The sequence below is a fragment of the Melospiza georgiana genome, chromosome 18, assembly GCF_028018845.1.
Source record: "Melospiza georgiana isolate bMelGeo1 chromosome 18, bMelGeo1.pri, whole genome shotgun sequence".
NCBI lineage: Eukaryota > Metazoa > Chordata > Aves > Passeriformes > Passerellidae > Melospiza > Melospiza georgiana.
Window position 1 is genome coordinate 5,413,385 of NC_080447.1, and position 19,942 is coordinate 5,433,326.

At 40.2% G+C, this 19,942-nt stretch overlaps 1 protein-coding gene across 1 annotated transcript in view; it reads left to right on the forward strand.

Moving 5' to 3' along the window:
- ZNRF3 (zinc and ring finger 3) overlaps positions 1–19,942 on the forward strand; it is a 65,870-nt gene that overhangs the window by 32,651 nt on the left and 13,277 nt on the right. The window contains exons 2-3 of the mRNA XM_058037097.1: positions 2,659–2,784; positions 19,339–19,413. Of these exons, the coding sequence (XP_057893080.1) occupies positions 2,659–2,784; positions 19,339–19,413 (201 nt within the window). The remainder of the gene's footprint in view (positions 1–2,658; positions 2,785–19,338; positions 19,414–19,942) is intronic.

Sequence of the window (19,942 nt, forward strand, 5' to 3'; positions counted from 1 at the left end):
GATATCTCTGGTTTGGAAAATTACAGTATATTTTATCTGTCAGGATCTACAGAGATCACTACAATGTAAGCTTGTGGTATCCAAGCAGAATCTACCAACTGCTTGTGGCTTGGAGGGCTGGAGTGCTCTTCTGGACAGAAAGTTTTCTGTCATTGAAGCCCATGTCTTATTGGCCTTGGTGCTGATTCTGGGGTTTTTCTGAGTCTTTAATGCATGTTTGTAAAAGGAAGAGAGGAAGCTCTTTCAGGTTTATACTGATTTCCAGGGACAAAACTGCAGAGTGTGCTTGGTGAGTCTGATCCAGAGGGTCATTGACACTTGGAAGCTGGTACAGAATAACAGTATTCCTGAGGAAAGTGGCAATGGAAAAAATTTTCTGTTCTTTTGGCCTTCTACCTTCTTTAGTCCTTTTTTTCTGGACTAAAGTGGGTAGAGCTGTTATTTATTCTGTGGTTGGGGAAAAAAAGACCAAAGCTTTTCTATACATGAGACAGTGTGTAGAAAGTTCTTCTGAGCTGTTCATACAGCATTTTGTAATACTATAATGCCTTATCCAGGCAGACATAAAAAAAGGGCAAAAGGGTGAAAGTTCTCTTTTAATCATCAGGACTTTTTAGGTGATAGAGTTACAGAGCAAAGTATTCTTGATCTGTTGGTTTAATGTTTGTCTGCCCTGTAACACTAACCCACATAAAATTGCTGCAGCTCTTTATAAAGTTATTTTAGACCTTCTGCAATGTATACAGATTTTGTAACCTTGGATAAAAGCAGGTTTCAGTTTTACCCTTTCAGGCATGTGCAAAGTGCCCCAGCATATTTCAATGATTTTGAACTAGAAACTTCTTAGATATGGGTTATGGTTTCAAAGCTCAGTTGATATACCCTATGTCAAGGGAATTACATCAAGGAAATGGTTCTCTGTTTCTTTAGATGCTTAATATTGATTAAAGCTTTGTGTTTGCTTGAAGGATCCCATGGACTCTTTGTGGGGTTGATTATGTTGGTATATCTGCTCTGGCAGTTTAGGAGAGAACATTCTGCCTGACTCCATCCTCTGTTTTTGTGTCTGTGCTGAAGAGTTTATCCATCACATACTGAGCTTAGGGAGTGGTTCATCTGCCAGTGATAGTACTTCCCTCAAGCTTTTTGCACTAAGTTAAATTGTTCATCCATGTGAGGTGGTAGACAGCTCAGCAACATGTCATAATAACTCATTTAGGAAAAAAAGAAAAGGAGAAAAGTTAAAGAGCCTACCTAGTACAGTGTGGCTTGTTTTTTTTTCTTGGAGTGTTTTGGTGATGAATCTTGAAAAATAACTTGTGGTTGGAAAATCCCTGTATTGTGTCAGTTCACTGTCATGTTTCCCATATTTTACAGTAATCACCCAAGTTATTCAGAAAGTTAGGGCCCCACAAGATAATATAAATAGCACTCCATGTATTGTATCACTTGCAAAATGGAAGTCAGGGTACAAGACATGGGAGAAAAGGAGAAAAGGACAAAACGACAAGCTGGTGATGCAGAAGTGATGGTAGGATTAGGGGCCATTACATGGTGCTGCTTTGCATGGATTAGTGAGGGGTATATATATGTAAATTATTGAGCACTATAATCTCCTCCTATTATAATCAGCTACCAGAAAGCAGAGTTGTCATAGTGTTGGTATCAGTTCCTGGTTTTCTTCAGCTAGTTTGATAAAGTTGAGATTTAAGGAAAGACACTAAACTGGATGAAGTACAGACTTTTTTTGCACAGAGCTGTGGATATATGTTAAAGCCTGGGAAACAGGCAAGGGTCTGTGAAACATCCAAGGAAAAAAAGAACAAGGAGAAGACAGTATACAGTATAAGAAGTGAGATATGTGACACTCTAGTTTATACACAAAGATATTATCCTAAGGAAAGACAGCAAATTTGGGAAAGAAAAACGATGTGTAGGAAACTCCTTGCCATAATAAAATTAGAGTAACTGCTGTAATTAGAGTGACTACACCAAGTGTTGGAAGGAGGAAGAACAGATTAAATATTTGAAGTTAAAACAAAGACATGTTGTTGCCTAGAGTAAGAAACACAAATGTCTGAAAGGAGACTGAAGTTTCTCACTTCATGATAGCCTTACCCCCCACATCATTTGGGTTCAGAAAACAATAGAGAATGCTTCACAATGGTTAGGAAGTTCCTTGTATCTTACTTTGGCTTACATGACAGGCTTGTTTCAAAGGATGACAGCCTTTTAATACTGTGCAATTATTTAAAAAAAAAAGGTGATAATGGCTCTGAAACATGGGGTCTGGATCTTAATGATGTGTAAAGCTTTTATAAGGGACTCTGCCAAGCAGTTTGTATTATTTCTGTCAGTTTGCAAGGAAAGGTGGTTTGCAATACCTAGGGGAGGCTTTGTAGTTAAGAATTTTATATCTGAGCAAAGGACTTAGGCTAACAATTAAATGTGATTTTTAGATGATGTTTTATAAGCAAGATGACAGCTTACATATCTGAATTCCTCATATATGCAACCTTACCTTTCAGTTTTTCTGGTGTATCTTAACTTAAAACAAATATACTTTAATCTGTTGTTTATTATTATTTTTATTTTTTATGTCTGCATGGTTTTGAATTCTAATGATTGGCTAAAAGTTTCTTTTTGATTCTGTTTCAGATGCATCCACTTGGACTGTGTAATAGCAATGATGAGGAAGACCTGTATGAATATGGCTGGGTAGGAGTGGTGAAATTGGAACAGCCAGAGTTGGAGCCTAAGCCATGCCTCACTGTCTTAGGAAAGGTAAGGAAATAGTTTGGGGCTGCATGTAAATGTTTCTTGGAAGGATTAGTTCCTTTCTGAGAAAAATCAGCAAGAAATAAACCCAGGGAAAATCCCCTTACTCCATAAAATATTCCTGTTTTCACTCTAGGTACTTCAGGGAAAGATGCTGTCCTTACTCAGCTGATAGAGATGGTGATGAGGAGCTGAGCATTCCCTTTTTGAGTTCTGTACCAACCTAAGAAAGATGAAAGCAAAAAATGGCTTTTTAGCAGAATCAGTATTGGAGTAGAAAGGGTGAACTGCAACTGTAATTCTTACTTGGTCAAAGCAGTCAAAATTAAATCGTTTTCCTTAGGCACAATTTTCTGAGAATACATACATTCATTTCCTCTTTTTGAGGAAAGAGAAGCTTTCAAACCTAGAAAGATTTATTCACTTTCATTGCAGGATAGATAACTAATAAATAGTGAATCTTATTGTACTGGTCAAAAAAATCAAAATTGTCATCATCCTGAAATCTTGCTATGGAATGGGGCCGCTGGAATCTTAATTTAAGTGCAAAAATTTCTCTTTGTTTTATGGGGTGAAGTCACTAATATGCCATTACTGATATGTTAAAAAAAGAAAGGAGAAAGGTGACCTTCTTTTGTTTATGCCTTAGAATTTTTGAGTATTGAGGTTATTATGTGTTGGCATTTGAAGTCTAGAGGGTTTGAAAGTGTGTGAAAGAGCATAGGCCACAAATTCTACCAGTAACTGAGTAGTTGAAAACAACTGCATTACAGGGATTCATGCTAAAATCCAGCTGCCTGAATTTGGTAGGATTGTGTTGGTGACTTCAGGTTAGCAGTGGATCAAGCAGAAAATAACACTGCAGGTTGACATTTCTTTTGTGTAAAACTTGACTCTGTAATTTATAAACAAAACCTCTAAAAACTTCACCTTTCCAAGGAAATGGGAAGTCATCTTCTTGTCTAAAAGTTGCTGTAGGTTTAATTTGTAGTATATGGGGGAAAGCATCTCTTTAAGAAGTGGCTTCCCTTTCTATTGAATTTCAGCATAATACAGCTTTTGTTCTAACTTGGAAAATTGTTTCACAGAAATTCTAGGTGTTGCTTCTTTGTTCTTAGAAAGATAATCTGAGGATGAGGTCTTGTAAGGATGGGAATCAGAGAAGATTCAGTCCTGAAAGATGCATACTGATCCATAAGCAAACTCCAGGAGTAAGTTGAATCTTGAGGCAAGCCATTTCAGGAAAGTCTGGTCAGTCCCATCTGTCAGGCTCTTGAAAATTAGATGATGAAATAGATGTAAAAAATGGACAAAGAAAGTTAAAACATAGGTACTCTGCACAAAAAAAAGGTTAAAATTCTATACCTGGCCCACTGCTATGTGCCCGAATCCCACCATGTCCTCTGTACTCCCCATGTCCCCAAAGCCACACCCATCTCCAGAATAAGATCAGCTCAGTATTTGCTGATGTTTGCTTCCTAAAGCTTGGCCTGCTGAGCAGCAGACTCTGGCTTTGCTTCAGGAGCTCTGTAGCATCTGCTTTGATGAATAATGATGGTGATGTGACATAGGGTGTGTCCAGAGAATTAGGGCAGAGAGTTCCAAATGTGCCAGTTTATGTGTAGCAATTTCAACAGGTGAGAAAAGTCTGGCCAAGCTTCTAGTCAATACTGCACTGCATTTCATTGTTCTGGATTTTTTCTACTTATTCTTCTCTTCCTGAAATATTTCTTCCCTATTTCATGCTCTCTGCTGTAGTTTCTCCTCTCCATCTATTGCTAGCAACCCTTCTGCTCAGTTCTCACTCTGCTCAAGCTATGTCCTGATTTAGAAGGACTATCAGAATTCTTGAAATATTGTTGAGTGCAGATAGCAGCAGGAGCCCTGAGCTTCTTTCAGATCTATCAGTTAATCCACCCTGGTTACCTTAGCAGAGAGAATAAGTTGTGCTGTGATTGGGTCTCTGAAATGTTCAGTTTCCATGCAGTTTGGTACACAGATTGCTATGTGAGCATTCAGTGTGGCCTGTAAACTATTTTGCCTGGGTAAATATCAAACCTGCTGCATGTGTATGTGTGTCTTCTTCTGGTTATTTTTAGGATTTGGCATCTGACTTAAAAGAAAATGTGAAAGGGAAAGGAATGGGAGAGAGAGAGGAGAGGAAAGGAGGGAGGGAGAGGAGAAAAAAAGAGAAGGAAAAGGAAAAAGGAAAGGAATAGGGGAAGTAAAAGAAAGGAAAATGGGGGAGGGCTGGTCTTGAACAGGGAAAGGAGTTGGATTTTTTTTCCATATAGAAAAGGAGGAAGAAATCCAGAAGTGCAAACCTACAGTTTGTTCCTCATTAAGTTTGATTTAACTTGCCCCCAAGGTAGGGCATCATAGAGGTGATATTGTTGAAAGTTTGGAATATGGTGAAGCAGAATGTGGACTAGTTAAAAGTTGTAGAAGCAAGTTGTATGACACATCAATCTGGTAAAAAAAATTGTATGGCTTTATTCTTACTGTTGGTTTTGGTTGTTGAGGTCTGTTTTGATTTAGAGGTGGTATTTTTGTTTGTTTGGATTTTTTAATGTAAAACTTTGGCCTATCTTTTTAGAAGTTCTGTTCTAGTTGTTTATCCACAGGGAGCTATCCAGAATTTAATGTGTCCATTTTCATATTGATTTTGTAATTTTCGTATTGATTTGTAATTAATATTGATTTTGATATTGCTCATCCTTCTTAGTCATTGCTTGTATGATGTAATGGAAATGAAAGTGTTTAAAAAAATGTCTCTGCTGTTGAGAGTGCCTGTGGAAACTGGGCCTTGGTTGAAGCAAGGAGTGTGTGTGGCAGCTGTGTTTTACCATTACCTTTGATCACAGTGCAGCCCTGTTTGAGGCCATGCTGCATGCAGGCAAAGCAAAGGCCTGGGTTTTACTGATCTTATGAGCTCCTGAATAGGGCTAGAAGGGGAATGACAGAGGAAGAAGAAAGCTTTTGGAAATGAAAAGGAAACCCCGTGAACCCGAGCAGCATTATTGGCTGGATTTGCCTACCAGGGAGCCGCTCAGTTTCTGCCAGGCTAATTTTGCTTCAGCTTCTCTCCCCCACACCCCCAGCCCCACCTCCCCCTCTCTCCTCCTTTCAGACTTTTTTTGTTTTTGAGGCATGGCTGTAGTAACTTGGTTCTCAGGCTGGGAACCCACTGAGCTGTTGCCATGGTCACTGGGAAGCTCTTGGTGCCATGTGCTTCAAAGGGAACCTTTCCCCTCCTGGAATTCCTGCCTTCCCTCTGCTCACAGCACAATGAGGCTCCTTCACTGCTCCAGCAGTGGCCCTGTGCTGGAGGAAGGGAGAAGCAGGGTTGCCTGCAATGCTGACTGCCTGCTGCAGCATCCTGGCAGGGCTGGCCAGCTGGAGCTGGGTGTTCTTTGGGGTCCCCTCCAGCCCAGACCACGCTGGGATTCTGTGATCCACTGCACCTGCATGTGTCCTGCACTCTCCAATATGCAGACTCCTGTTCTTCCCCACCCCAGTAATTTTCAGAGCAAATTTCACTGTCTTGACAGATTTAATACAATTCAGCAATACCATTGTTTTTTATTTTAGTACAGAATAGTGAGAAAATGCTGAAGATTAGTTTAAAAGTAGCACTTCTTCCCTTTCTGCTGGATTTAAAGTCCACAAGAAAGGGTTTAGTTCTTCTTTCTCTTCCAGGGACTGCTCTTCTCCTGTATGAATAGGATATATGTATTTGAGGATGTGCATCTGAGTATAACCTAACAAAGACAGGATGTTCCTGCTACTACAGCTTCCTGTTTTCTTCAGATGAAAGAAATCTGTAATATGAGGAAATTCCTGCCAGTGCTTCCAATATCCATTCACCTCTTTTCTAAGAGCTTATTTACAAAAATTTACACAAGTACTAACTAGAAAAATCTCATGTTTTACCATGTCATCATTATTATTACATTAGTTAGGCTGGGGCAAAAATCATCATTACTTGAAAATGCGCTAACAGTTGAACTGTGATTCCTAACCTTTTGTCTAACAGCTTAGTTTAAGTATAAAAATTCCTATAAGGTAATCAAATGAGAATTTATGGGGCTGTGTTGGTAGTTTAGTTCCTGAATAAAGAGAGATCTGTTCTAAGACTTGAGAAACAAGAAGGCCTGTGAGGAGTCCATTTTAATCTTTTTCTTTCAGAGTTACTAAAACTAATAAAAAAGGCAAATTAAACAAAAGCAACTTAGACCTTTGTATTAATAGCCTAAATTAAGCAATCAGTTATATGCTCAGGTTGGTTGCTGACAGTATAAGTATACTTTTTGTTTCTTTGTAATTAATAGTTTTATATACAGTTTGGATAATTTCCTGTAGAAATGGATATTGAATTTAGGCAAACACTCTTCTGTGCTAAACTTGTTCAGAAATTAGGACTGAACTATGCCATAGATTAAGATCTAAAATTAATGAGACATGCCTGAAACCATTGGTCAGTGTTTCCAAAAGTTTGCTTGTTCAGATACTTTCAACTGGTAGTGACAGCTGCATAAGGCACCCTGTGCTGAGTCCTTGCTGCATGCAGGAGGAAATATTGTCACTTCAGGAAAACTTCTTCTATCCACTGGAGTAGTTGACATCCTTTTCATGGTATCTATTCCACAATTTGGAGACCTTTTCTACCTTCTGTTTGTTAGTCTGTGTTTCTTCTTTGCAAACAGCATCCAAAAAGCATCTGTAATTCTTTTTGAGGCAGTAGTCTCAAAAATTAGTGGCAAAATGTCATTGATCTGGATGAAAAGTAATAGTATGAGTGATTTTTAAGCTGGTTGGTTTATTTATTTCACCTGAAGGTTTGTGCTGACAGTGTAGAGTCCAGTGGAGGTAGGAACAAGAGGAGATAGGGTCTATGTGTTGTGATGGCTGTGTGGGCATAAATGTGTCAGACTACAGACTGAGGAATGTTGTTTTGGCAGTATAAACTTAATATTGGTTGTTTTGAACTCCCAGACATTCTGTGTTAAGAAGGAAGTTGTTATGAAGTAGAAGAAAGCTTTTTCAATGAGACCAGACTCCTCTGGCTGTGGACCAGCTGTCAGATCTATATTGCAATGTCAAGCATGCCAGAACCCTGATCAAAACAAAACCTATTGTTTTTGTCAGTCCCATTGTTCTGTAATGAAAAAGGAATATGAGTTTTAATGGGGAAAAATAGCATCCTGGCTAGTGTTAAGGATTCAGACCTTCTGAATCAGTCATGTTCTTTAGGGGTCTTCATTTACTTCACATTAAATTTTTTTATTTCCAAGGTTTGGTGTCTTAGCACTACCTAAAATTAGGGTTTACTGTGAAAAAAACATGGTATATATAATTGTAATCCCTGCCATGTTTGTGTTTGTCCTTACTGTGTTTGTTCTAAAGAATGTATTGAGAAAGAGAAAATTATAATTTTCCCAAAGCACCAAAGAACATCATAAATAGTGTAATATCATAATGATTGTTTCTTGTTATTCCCCTCTTCAGCATCATTTATAATCTCCAGGACACCTGAAATGTTAAAACCCATTTTAAACAACCATAAAACATATTTTAAAATGATATCTGAAGTGATACTGTTATTTGTGAAGTAGTTTTGATGTCATTTATGTTTTGACATTAATTTTTCTTACTTCCCCAGTGCTGGCAGTGTGATCAGACCTCTGCACCATATAGACACAGTGATTGCTAGAGTTCTAACAAAACTCCAGCCTAGATGAGATCAGAAGAGGGGATAATACATGTTTTTTCAGGAAGAATATGGCTTTTCTTAATGGCACACAGAAAAAGAAAAGAAGAAGAAAAAAAAATGAGCTTTTTCTGCCAAAAGCTCAGTGTATTTCTGCTTCCCATCTCCCTGCCTATTCACCCCCCACAGGTCATACTCCAGCAACAAGGCTATTTTAACAGATGAAGAAGCGGGTTTGAATGGGAAAGAAAAAAGGAAGAAAGGCTGCATCTAAGAGTGTTAGAGCATGTAGCCACTGCACGAAACAGCAGTGTCATCATTAGAACTGAATTCTTGAGTTTATAAGTTCCTTTCTCATGTATTCCCTCTTTAAATCCTCTCTTTCCATCTCTGCTTTCCACTGTAATTTCTGCAGTCCCTTTGAGGAGAGAAGGGAGAGGTTGAGCACAGGAAACAGAGCTGACAGGCAAGCCAGCTGAAATGTGGGGAGAGGAAAGGTTTGTGCATGGATTGTATGGTGAAAGATGCAGAAGGAAAGAAAAGAACTGGATCAAAGCCAAAGAGGAGAGAGCTCAAAGGAAGGGCCAAACAAGGGCTGAATCAGGTTATGCAGTTCAGAAGAAGTGGCTCTGTCAGGTTTTCATTCATGGCTAGTGCTGAGCTCTTTCCATTGGTGCCAGCAATCTGCTACTGTATTATTTGACTAACTTTCTTTCCATGTTGCCTGCACAGTTAGGAAAAGCATCAGCTATTCATGAACAAAGCCCTCTCTCGTGTTTCTCCCTCTGGGCACTCCTGAGATTTGCCATTGTTGGATTGATTACTTTAAATAAAAGTCCACTTTTAGAGTTGAGTCCTTAGCAGTCCCCAGCACCATCTTCACTCCTTTCTAACCAACTGTGGAGCACAGCTGCCTCTCCCTTAAGCTAAAGAAGCAGCTGTTGTTGCATTACATGTGTTACTGGAGTTCAGCTCAGTCAGACCTCCCAGTGAAACTAATGGAAGTCAAAGGGCTGAGTAAAGAGTGAGGCACAATTATTTAAGGCATGCTGTACTTACAAATCATCATCATAATAATATATAAATGCTTCATGTCTTTTAACTTTCTGGACCCTCATTATTCTGTGTGCCTTGGAAGCCTTTCAAACATCGAGAGTTGTTTTTGTTTTACATGCACAATCTACCTGTTTCTCCAACAGGAGAAATGCATAGTGGCAAGAGTTTGAGACAGAAAAGTGAGAGAGCAAGTAAGTGCTGCTGAGTTGGAGTATAGAAATGAGCACAACAGAAGCCTGGCAAGCAGAATCAGATAAATGGACCAGAAAGTGAAGAAAATAAGGAGCAGATATGGAGACAGGGAATGGAATTATTTAGGACTTCACAGATGAGTGACATGCCTAATTTTGGTGCACTAGGAGACAGAAGGCTTTGAAAGAAATTGGAGAACTTCGGAATGTAACCAGAGCTGCATCAGAGGGACTCCAATATTCAGAATAAAAATTGGGCAGATACAACTGACAGTGGTAAAAAGCTGAGTCCTGAAAAATGACAGACATAAAGTGGGAATGTTTTGCAATGATTTTCACAAGACTGAAAGGAAGGAAAGAGGAAAAAAAAATTACACAAATTGTGCTTCATATCCTACTGCTTTGAGATAATTTGCCAGAACATGTTTTTCTGCTCTAAACTTTTTATCTTTTTGATGACCAGGTGATATCTAGAGGTGTGGTTTTGGATAACATGATGATTTAACATTTGTACTGAGTTCAAGGAAATGACTCCAAATGAAACAAGTGATCATACTGTGAACACAAAATGAGGAGGAAGTGCTTTTTAGTCAGTATAGGGAGTACTGACTGAGCTACTTAAAATTCTAGCAGGTTAGTTTTTGAACATTTGAGTTAGACATACTTGTGACATAAATTAGGTTATACAGATTAATTATACATTATTAGTATTTACATTGCTGTGGCCTTAGAACTGTTTAGTAGGGATATAAAACTCTCATGGAGACTACTAAAAATATCACAAGAATGTATGTATTCTAGTGCATTGATTTCTCCATTCTTGGCCCACTGGTGGTTTGTTCAATTGGCAAGCCAAGAGAACAGACATGTAATTTTTCAAAATGCTCAAATAACTTGGTTCCTTTGGGATAGGAAGATGGACCTTAGCCCTGAGGATGCAAATAGTGAGCTTTTAAATGGATATGGGGGGGAGGAAGCATTTGCAAAGAGCACAGAATCCATAGATTGAGGTCCATGGATGGTGTTGAAACTCCCAGAGGGTCGCTTCAGCTGAGTGTAAGGGTCTAATGAGCCAGTCTGACTGTTTATGGGCTGTGGTTAACCTCTTGCAAGTTAGGATTTCCTGTCGCCAGCAATGAGCTGTGACCGCCAGCACCACAGTGTTAATGATGAGGTAGGGGCTGATGAATGGCTGGACTCCAGACAGCAGCCTTCACTGGCGAAGAATCAAGTGGCTAGAGGGAGAAAAACATTGAAGTCTACAAGGGAAATAATGCAATCTCCAGAACCTATAATTCCCATGTTTAAAAAAAGAAAGGGATAAAGAAACTGGCGACAAATTCAAAACAAGTGAAGCTTTTATCTCTGCATTCTGAATAGAAGATTGTTCTTCAGCAAAACTGGCTGTAAAAGCCAGGCCAGTTAAAACAATATGCAGGCTGCTTGCCTCCAAGTAACCAGAAATTGTTGGCTCAGAGTAGCCTGTTCTGAGGAGCCAACCTGCTGGGAGACGTTATCCAAGCAACGGCTTGAATGTAATTCCTCCCGCTGTGGAATGGCTCTTTGGCAAATGAAGACCCTAATTAGAGATGGAAGGGTTTCTATTTTGTTTTTCTTTAATCCTTGCCCCGAGGCCTCTGCAATACAGCCATGTCTCTGCTTGCGTGGAGAGAAGTTTCCAGTTTCCCTTTGTAACAAAAATCTTCCACCTTTTTCATTTTTGTTTTCCCTTTCTTTTTATCTTTTTTTTTTCATTTTTAATTTTTTTTTTTTTTACAGAGTCAACAAACTAACTACAAGGGCCCACCACAGTCTGGGACCTTGAAGCTAAACTAATCCAAATCCAAGGATAACTGTTTGGAAGAAGGGCCATATCATCCTGTATTAGCCAGCCATGAACGTGGAAAGTTGCTAGCTAAACTGGAATACTGGCTCACCATACAGATTTTTACTATTGAATTTATTACCCAAGCTGAATCTAGTAGTAGAGAGGGAGGATCTCACAGAATCCTACTGGATTCCAAGGGCATCCCACATGATTTTTTTGTTCATTCAGAAAGACTGAAGTACTTCAGTGGGGCTTACATGCCTTTCTGTGGTTTTGGATATAGATGCTCATCCCTGCCAAAGAGGACAGAACCTCCAGGGCGATGGACTGCAGCACTTTGATATGTGTGGAAGTGAAAATACCTTTGCTTCTTCTCAACTCACCTTGGTGTATATCATGTCTATCTGAACATACTGTTAGGGATTGCATGCAGGCACTTAATAATCCTGCCAAGAGCACTGCATTTTCTGTCACTACTGAGATATGGATTTATTGTTTCATCATCTCAGATTATTGTGTTATCTCTAAAATGTCCTTGTTCACAGTAGATACCAACCTATTGATGAAGGTCAGCTTCCTGAGGGTGAGCTAAGCAAGACAGAGGATACTGAGCATTCCCCATTACACTGACTGAGGTTAGAGGGAATTCTTGTTAACAATTTTAAAAAGTTTTGCCACTTCTCATTCTAAATACAAGACAATTCTTATAATTCCTTGTTTTCCCTTTTGATGTACATAAATAGCAGTTTCTAATTCTAAATTAGAGCACATGCCTATCAGAGGAGCTTCTGTACATTCTTTTTGAACAGCTTGGGTACTGCAGGGATGCCTTTTTGTAGTGGTCTGCATTAACAGTTTCTTTAATTTACTCCTTGAATAACTCCTCCAATGCTTCCTTATATCTCTGTTTTTTATTCTCTCAGCACTACAACATGCTTGCATGTATGTTTACATCATTATCTTAGATCTAGTTTGTTGTTTTTATCCATCTACTTTCAGTACACCCTCAGTGAAAAGGTTAAGAATTATCTGAATTTGCTGTAGTGGTATTTTATAGCTTATGATATAGTACATGCTTAGTACATAATTCCTAAAATATCCTCATCTTGTGACCATTATATTTCAAAGGTAACTGCATATAGAAGTTCTGGGAAAAGCTTGAAGGGTTAACCATCAATTGTGAATGCAGCCACCCGGTTCTTGCTGAGTGTGCTAGGTTCTCTGTGAATATGTAATCTAGTTCAAGACCCCATCCCCTCCTTTGATCTCTGCCAGTGCTCACCCTTCTCTCTGTGCCTTGTCATAGCAACAAGGCTGCTGGGCTGCAGCCTGGTGATAGCAGAGCTCAGCCTTTGGGACTGAGTCCCATGACTCTGAAATGGATCTTAAGAGATGTGCAGCCAGCAGGCTTTGCTGTGTTCAGGATTAAAGAAATCTCCTTTTCTTACTGGTTTACTCAGTCTAGACTCAGAACTGATAACAGCGTTTCTCCCTAACCCCAGAAAAGAGAGACACTTTAGTTTTCTTGTTCTTCATTTTAACCATCTGAGAGCCTCTCAGTACTGAGTGGTATGAATCACACTGGTGTGTATATATATAATTATTGATGTGATTATATATGGCATGAGGTGATAGTTTATTTAAAACTGCAAGTACATGGCTTTTTAAGGTTCCTTTTTTTTATTTACCGAAAAGTACATTGGTTTTGTGATTATGCTTTTAAATTTTAAAATGCAGCTTCACACTTTCTATACTTCTTAATTGGTAAGCAACTGTTGTAATGCTGTGTAATATAGGACATGTGTATAAAACATACCTCGAGGTGCCAGAGATTTGGAGTATTCCAGTCAGGAAGGAGTTTTATGCTGGTGTGATACATGGGGATTTGACTGTCTTGTTTTGATACTCTGCCTCTGTTTTCAGACAGAAATATTCACACAACAGTTTCATTATCTCAGAAAAGGTTTGAAATGGCATCCTGTCTATGCTTGGCTTAACTGAGTTTCTGGAATTACCAGGGAATTGTACATTAACAGGTCTGAAGCATCAGTTGGTTAATTTGTAACTTGTGCTGTTTGCAAAGTAGATGGCTGTCCTTTTCTCCTTCCTCCTCTGCCCTGCAGAATTGGCCTGTGGCCTGGCTTGCTAGCTCCAGTGTTCAAGGGACAAGGTATTTTTTGTGATTGATTGAGCCTGATAGCAGTGTGGGGGGAGAAAAAAGAGAGGGCCTGGATTGTTCAGATGTTGTTTGTATTCTGTGTAGCTCTGAGAGAAACAGATTTTTGCATTTTCACAGTTGCAAAGAAAAGGTGTATTTGCACAGTGCTGTGGGTTTTATGTAGGGTTGTTAATGATGAGCAGGTTTGGATGTTATTGCCTAGCTTCATGTGATGCCATTTCTGAAAATCTAGTACTGCCATCCACAAAATGGGGGTGCAGTTCATACCCACTGCTTGTTTTAATAGGGTTTTTTAAGGTATTCCTCTCTCCTGGAGAAGTTTAGGGCTTTGAGAGCATCAGGGTCAGAATACATTTCAGCTGACTGGAATGGCAAAGTGGCAGTGGCAACATCTCCTTGTCACAGCCTGCAGATTCATCATGCATTTATGTAAGAACCAGTGGTCTCCTCATCATTAGGACTTCCTGGGTTTGTCCAGACTTAACTGAGGTTTTCTCAAAGCTGCAGAAATTTAAACCCTGATAAAGTAGGCTCCTAATGCTTGTTTCAGCACCAAAGTTGTCCTCTGCTAATATTAAAGAAAAAAAAATAAAAATCAAATGAAGACAAATCTGCAGAAGTGTCATAGTTTAACCACACGACTACAGCAAACCTCTACTAGAAAAGCCAATATTCTAGAACCTGGTACAGCATATTCTGTATTGTATCTCAGTAATATTGTCTATGTCTTTGTGGTGTCATTTGATATGGGGAAAACAAGTACAAATCAATTGATATTGGAATAGACTTTTGTTACTTTAGAATCTGATCTAGAGAAGACTAAAACCACTGAGTAGCTACATTCATCATTTATTTTGGTGAAATGTTGAGATGGAAACCTTATTCTTTCAGCTGTATTCCCTAGCAGTCAAAATAATTGAAATTCTTGAACTGCTTTTTCAGAGCAGTAAAACAAGAAACTGCACCTTTTCATTGAAAATCTTGTTCCTTGGAGTCACAGAGTTTGCAAGTTGCATGTCACTGAGTGCTGCTCCTGTGTTACCATACACTGGGTGAGAGGCTGACTTCTCTTATTTCAAAGCACCAGAAGACAGCTGATGATAGAATCAGCTATGAAAAATGTTCCACTTAATACTGCTTGCATAATCCAACTCTTTTGTCAGATTAATGACACTGACTCCACCATGTAGAGAGATCTGACACAGACTGTTGGATCTGATGGGCTGGGAATATCCAGAAAATAGGCCTCAAGCTCAATAATTATTATTTCATAGAGAAACTGAAGGGGAAAAAACCTTCAAAAACTGACAGAGAAAATTCAGGCTGGGTCAGTTGAATGAGGACATACAAATCAATTTTACTGACTACTGTGTTCAACAGACTCTGCACTGATTTAGAGTAATACCATATTTTCTGCCCCAGAAATCAAGATGTACTGAAAAAAGGAATGGCAGTGGGAAAAAGCTGTTGTTACACCTGTTGGAGCTGTGTTGTTTCCCTTAGTTCTAGCAACATGTTGCTTTTGGGATCCATAGGACTGTTCTCTGTACTGTGTCCTCATTTTGGAGGACCAGCTAATAACGCTGACACCCAATGGAATAGTTTGCTCAAAGGAGTTTCCTGGCATTTGTACTGGTTATTCCTTAAACCATTGCCCAACCTCCTCTTCCCCAGCTTTGTCAGTTTCTTAACTCAGGGAATAAATCAACCTGCTCATGTAGCACATACCATAATTATAATTAATATTTGTTAACTAGAGTGTACTAAGTTCCAAGAAAATAATACCTAGAGTTGGGTGAACAAATCCAGGAAGAGGGATAGGTAGTTTTTAATGTAAAAATATCTGTGAGAACATCATTTTATATCACCAGGATATGTCTGTGCCTTATACAGGCAGCCAGTACTTTTAAAACTTACTTTTCTCCCTTCAGTCCATCAGTATTATCCAGGATGTTAATTTAAAAACGTTTATTTATATGTAGTGATCTGGCTCTGCCAATAGCCATTTTCAGCAAAAGGTACACTCTTAATAGATGTGTAATGCATTACTGTGTTGATGTAAATGGCAGAGCTTGCAATGCTTAATGAACTTTGATCTCTACACCTATAGTTTGAGCCTCGGTCTTTCTCTCATCTGTAATTTATTCACTCTCTGAAATCCATTAGATTAAAGTGTCATGTCCTCAGGTGCAAATCCTCCTGGATATTGTCAGGGAATTCTAACTCTGGCAAAGAAGTAAATGTAATGAATAAAGACTGCTGATGTTGGTATGATTTTTCTCTTAGAGGGGAACCTTATTATGATGGATTCTCCACTGTTGCATTCTAACTGAAACAATAACTGGAATAAAACCATACTAGAAAGCAGAGGGGAGGAGATGAGTGCCATGTTCATTTGTGCAAGCATGCAAAGTCCTTCAAGGTGTCAGGAAGGAGCTGAACTTTACTGTTTGATTGTTGCTGTCCTACCTGACTTGAGTGAACGAGAGGAACAGTGCACCTGTTTAATAATTATCTGGTCCCTTGGGATGAAAGTTTGCCTCATCAAGGAAGTTGTTACTTCCTTATTGTATTTGCCTGGCCCACAGGGAGGTAATGCAAAGCTCTTAAAATCTTTCTGGTGTTCTTTGAGGTAATAACTTAAAATTCCTCAGGCCTGGAGATATGGAGAGGTATTTTTCTTGTGCTTCTGTCACAGGCAAATCCTCTTATCTTACCTAGATTACAAGGTCTAGTAAATTCTGCCAGATTTTAATCTGAGACAGTATTTAATGTGCATTTTATTGGTAACGTCCATTGTTCTGTAGTAGCATAAACTCAAAACTCTGAATACAGACATGGACTGGGAGGTTGTTGTCGCTATGAACAAAGTGATCACTTGAATTATGAGAAGTGCAATTACCTTTTTTTTGTTTGTTTTCTATTAGTCTTTACAAAAGGGGAAGAATACTGATACATCGTGATAGTCATTTGTTTTAAGCCACAGAAGACAATCACACAAAGAAATAGGCCTGGCAAATTAATGGAAATTGAATTGTGGAAATGTCTGATTGTTTGCCACAAGTATTAAAAATGTGAAAGTATGAGCTTATTTTTCCCTCCTAATCCAGCTTGTGTTTATTTTTGATGTAAGTTTGGTCACTCTGCTTAGAAAAATGATTTAAGGGAGTCTAAATGCTGGCTAGCCCAAAAAGAAAAAAAATCACGTGCCTATTACAGACTGGCATTATTTTAAGTGGGACTTAACATTGCTGTGTTATTTTGAGCTGCCCTGATTACTGAGGAGTGGACAGGGTATTTTCAAAGACATTTTGACTTTAACCATCCTGCAGCATTTTCGGGGACGCAGAAGGACCGGCAGTGCTCGCAGGCGTTTCAGGTTGCCGGGAGCCCCGGTCACAGCTGGACAGGGAGGGTATTTTCAAAGACGTTTTCGTGGACAGGGTACTTTCAAAGGCATTTTCGGGGATGCAGAAGGGCCGGCGGTGCCCGCAGGTGTTTCAGGTTACCCCGGAGCCCCGGTCACAGGTGCGCTCCGGCCGCCACCTGGGGCTGAGGGCAGGAGGGCAATGCCCAGCGGGCAGAGGCGCTCCCCGCCGCTCGCCCTGCTGTCCTCTCTCCGCAGTGCCCGGTTTTACGGCCGAGCTGGAGGCGGGGGAGGCGGAGGCAGCCGCGCTCTGATCTCTGGCCAGCGGAACCCGGCCCGTCAGGCGGCCCTCGAGCCCGCCGGAGAGGGCTGGGCCCAGCTCCCGTGCCTCTTTAGCGCCTTGTGCAGGAGTACTCAGCGCCTCCGGCAGAGGAGGTTTGGCTGGAGCGAACTTCCAGGCAGCAGCGCCTTTCCCTGGGTATCAGGATTTAAACCCCAGCAAGGAATAAACCCCCGCGTTTCCCCGCGGCCCCGGCCCCTTCCTCTCCCCTCCATGGCCGGGGACAGGCAGCGCTTCCGGCGCGGGGGCGCTGCGGCCGCAGGGGGGCGCTGGGCCCTCAGGGCCGCGGGCCAGGAGAGCGGGGCGAGGCGGCCGGAGCCTCGCAGGGCGCGGGGAAACGAGCCCGGCTTGGTCGCAGTGAAACGAGCCCCACACTTGGCATGATGGCCACACAGATCACCCCCATTTGCCATTAAACACCGCACCGTGATTTTTTTTACTCGGTGCTTTTCCTTTCTTAACACCTGCTGGTGGAAACTTGCTGCTCGTTCATTGTATGCACCCAACTAAGGACTTTTTATCAGCGCTGATCTGCAAAATCTCTTGAAAAATCTCTTCAGAGATCAAGGGGCCCTGCTTGTTGACTGATCATCCTGAAGAAACAATCTAAATAGCCTGAGCAGTTCAATAAGCCGTGCGTGTCAGTAAGGGGTGCTTCTAGGGAAACCTGCATGAGCCCCACCTCAGGGCTGCTGCAAGGGAGAATGGGTGGTGGATTCCTTTTAACTCTTCCCCCCCAACAGTTCTTAGTCATTAACCAGGTGTGCCGACTTCAAAGGGGACAAATACCTGGTGGGCTGAGAAAAAGCTCTAATTTGGGAGTTGGTTTCCCTCTTGTGCTTGCTGTCTGATGGGCCTTTTTGATTTAAAATAAAATACAAGAATAGAGCAAAGCAAGTGACATTTATGTATTCAAACCAAGTTCTCTGTATTGGTCAACGTTTTTCCAGGAAACTGCTGAGTAATGTTTCATAATTTATTTTATTGATTTTTCTTATATCTCAATATAAGTTCAGGTTCTGGTAGTCTCTGTGGAGGGCCAGTGCCTTCTTGTTTAGTACTGTGGTGGTGATAGCTCTCATTGCTTTGACAAATAATTTCTTATATTCTGTGTCCATAAAGGCAATAGGATTTTGAAAAGTTCCTGGGAATGTCTGCTTTGTGGAGCCATTGAGCAACATTTGAACAGTACATACAGAGACACAGTGGCAGAAGCAGGATAAAACCCCTGTGTTAGCCTTGTTTTTTCTATCCCAAAGGATTTTAATATCTTCTAATGCCTTCTCTGTGCAGTTGGTAACTCCAGGTTTGGACTGTATTTGAAGTAAAGCTGTGCACTTACATAGCTCTGATCAGCATAAGAAACGTATGCAACAGTTCTGACCTCTGATGGTCAGAAAAAGCAGTATTCTCTGAGGCACACTTTGAAATTGTGATATCCTAGTTTGTGAGAATGACACTGAAAAGGTGTAAAGAATCCTGTCCACCGTAATTTTCTACACTAGTGAGCTTGCCTCCACTCCAAGTCATAGGGAAATTGATTTTTAATGGCACTTGCAGGTAAAATGGAGGGAAAATAATATAATTTTAAAAGTTCTTCTACTTAAAGTCTTTAGAGGGTCTAAATCTCATTTGAATCCCTTTAAAAGGTTGTTGAAAGAAGAGTTTGAGAAGGAAGGAGCAGAGACACTTTAGAAGCTGTAGTGAAGTTTAACTACATTCCATGCTGGTTCAGGAACTCCTGTTTGTAATTGTCCTGTCATTTGTTTTAACTGCACAGAAACACAAAATGTTAAGTTTTCTATCTGGAGGTGAGGAGAGGGAGTAATTTTGGAGTTAAGAAGTTATCTTTTGGGGTGGCACTGAGGATGCTGTCTTTGTTATTGCAGGCAAAGCGAGCAGTACAGCGAGGAGCCACCGCGGTCATCTTTGATGTTTCTGAAAACCCAGATGCCATTGATCAGGTATGAGCAATGCCAGGCAGGAGGCAACACAGCTGTTGGGAACACCTGGCAGAAAGGGAAAACTTTGGGGAGTTAGATTTTTCTTCTAGCACCTGCTAGAATCCAGAATCCAGGTCTGGGATTACGGTTTTGAAAGAGGATGGAGGGAATTTTTTTTGTGGCCCATTATCTAATCAAGGAGGTTTTCTTTGCCCAGCTCTGTGTACAAAACACAGGATGTTTGGCCTATCCAGCCTGTGATCAATAGTGTTGTTAAACAGCTGCTATTTTTGAGATTGTGAAACAACTTTCAAACCTGATTCTAAACAAGTTTCTTTTTAAAGCTTATTACCATTTCTTTCTCATTTACAGCTGATGATTTCTGCCTATGTATTTTGTGGACAAGCAGGGTTTTTCTTCTTTTTCCAAGTCTTGTTATAACTTTGGTCTTTTTATTTGAAGTGGGTGAGGTAATAGCCCTATGAAAGGCTTTAGCATACTTCAGCTAATTTTGGGTTATTTCAGTGAAGAAACATAAGCACAAAAATAG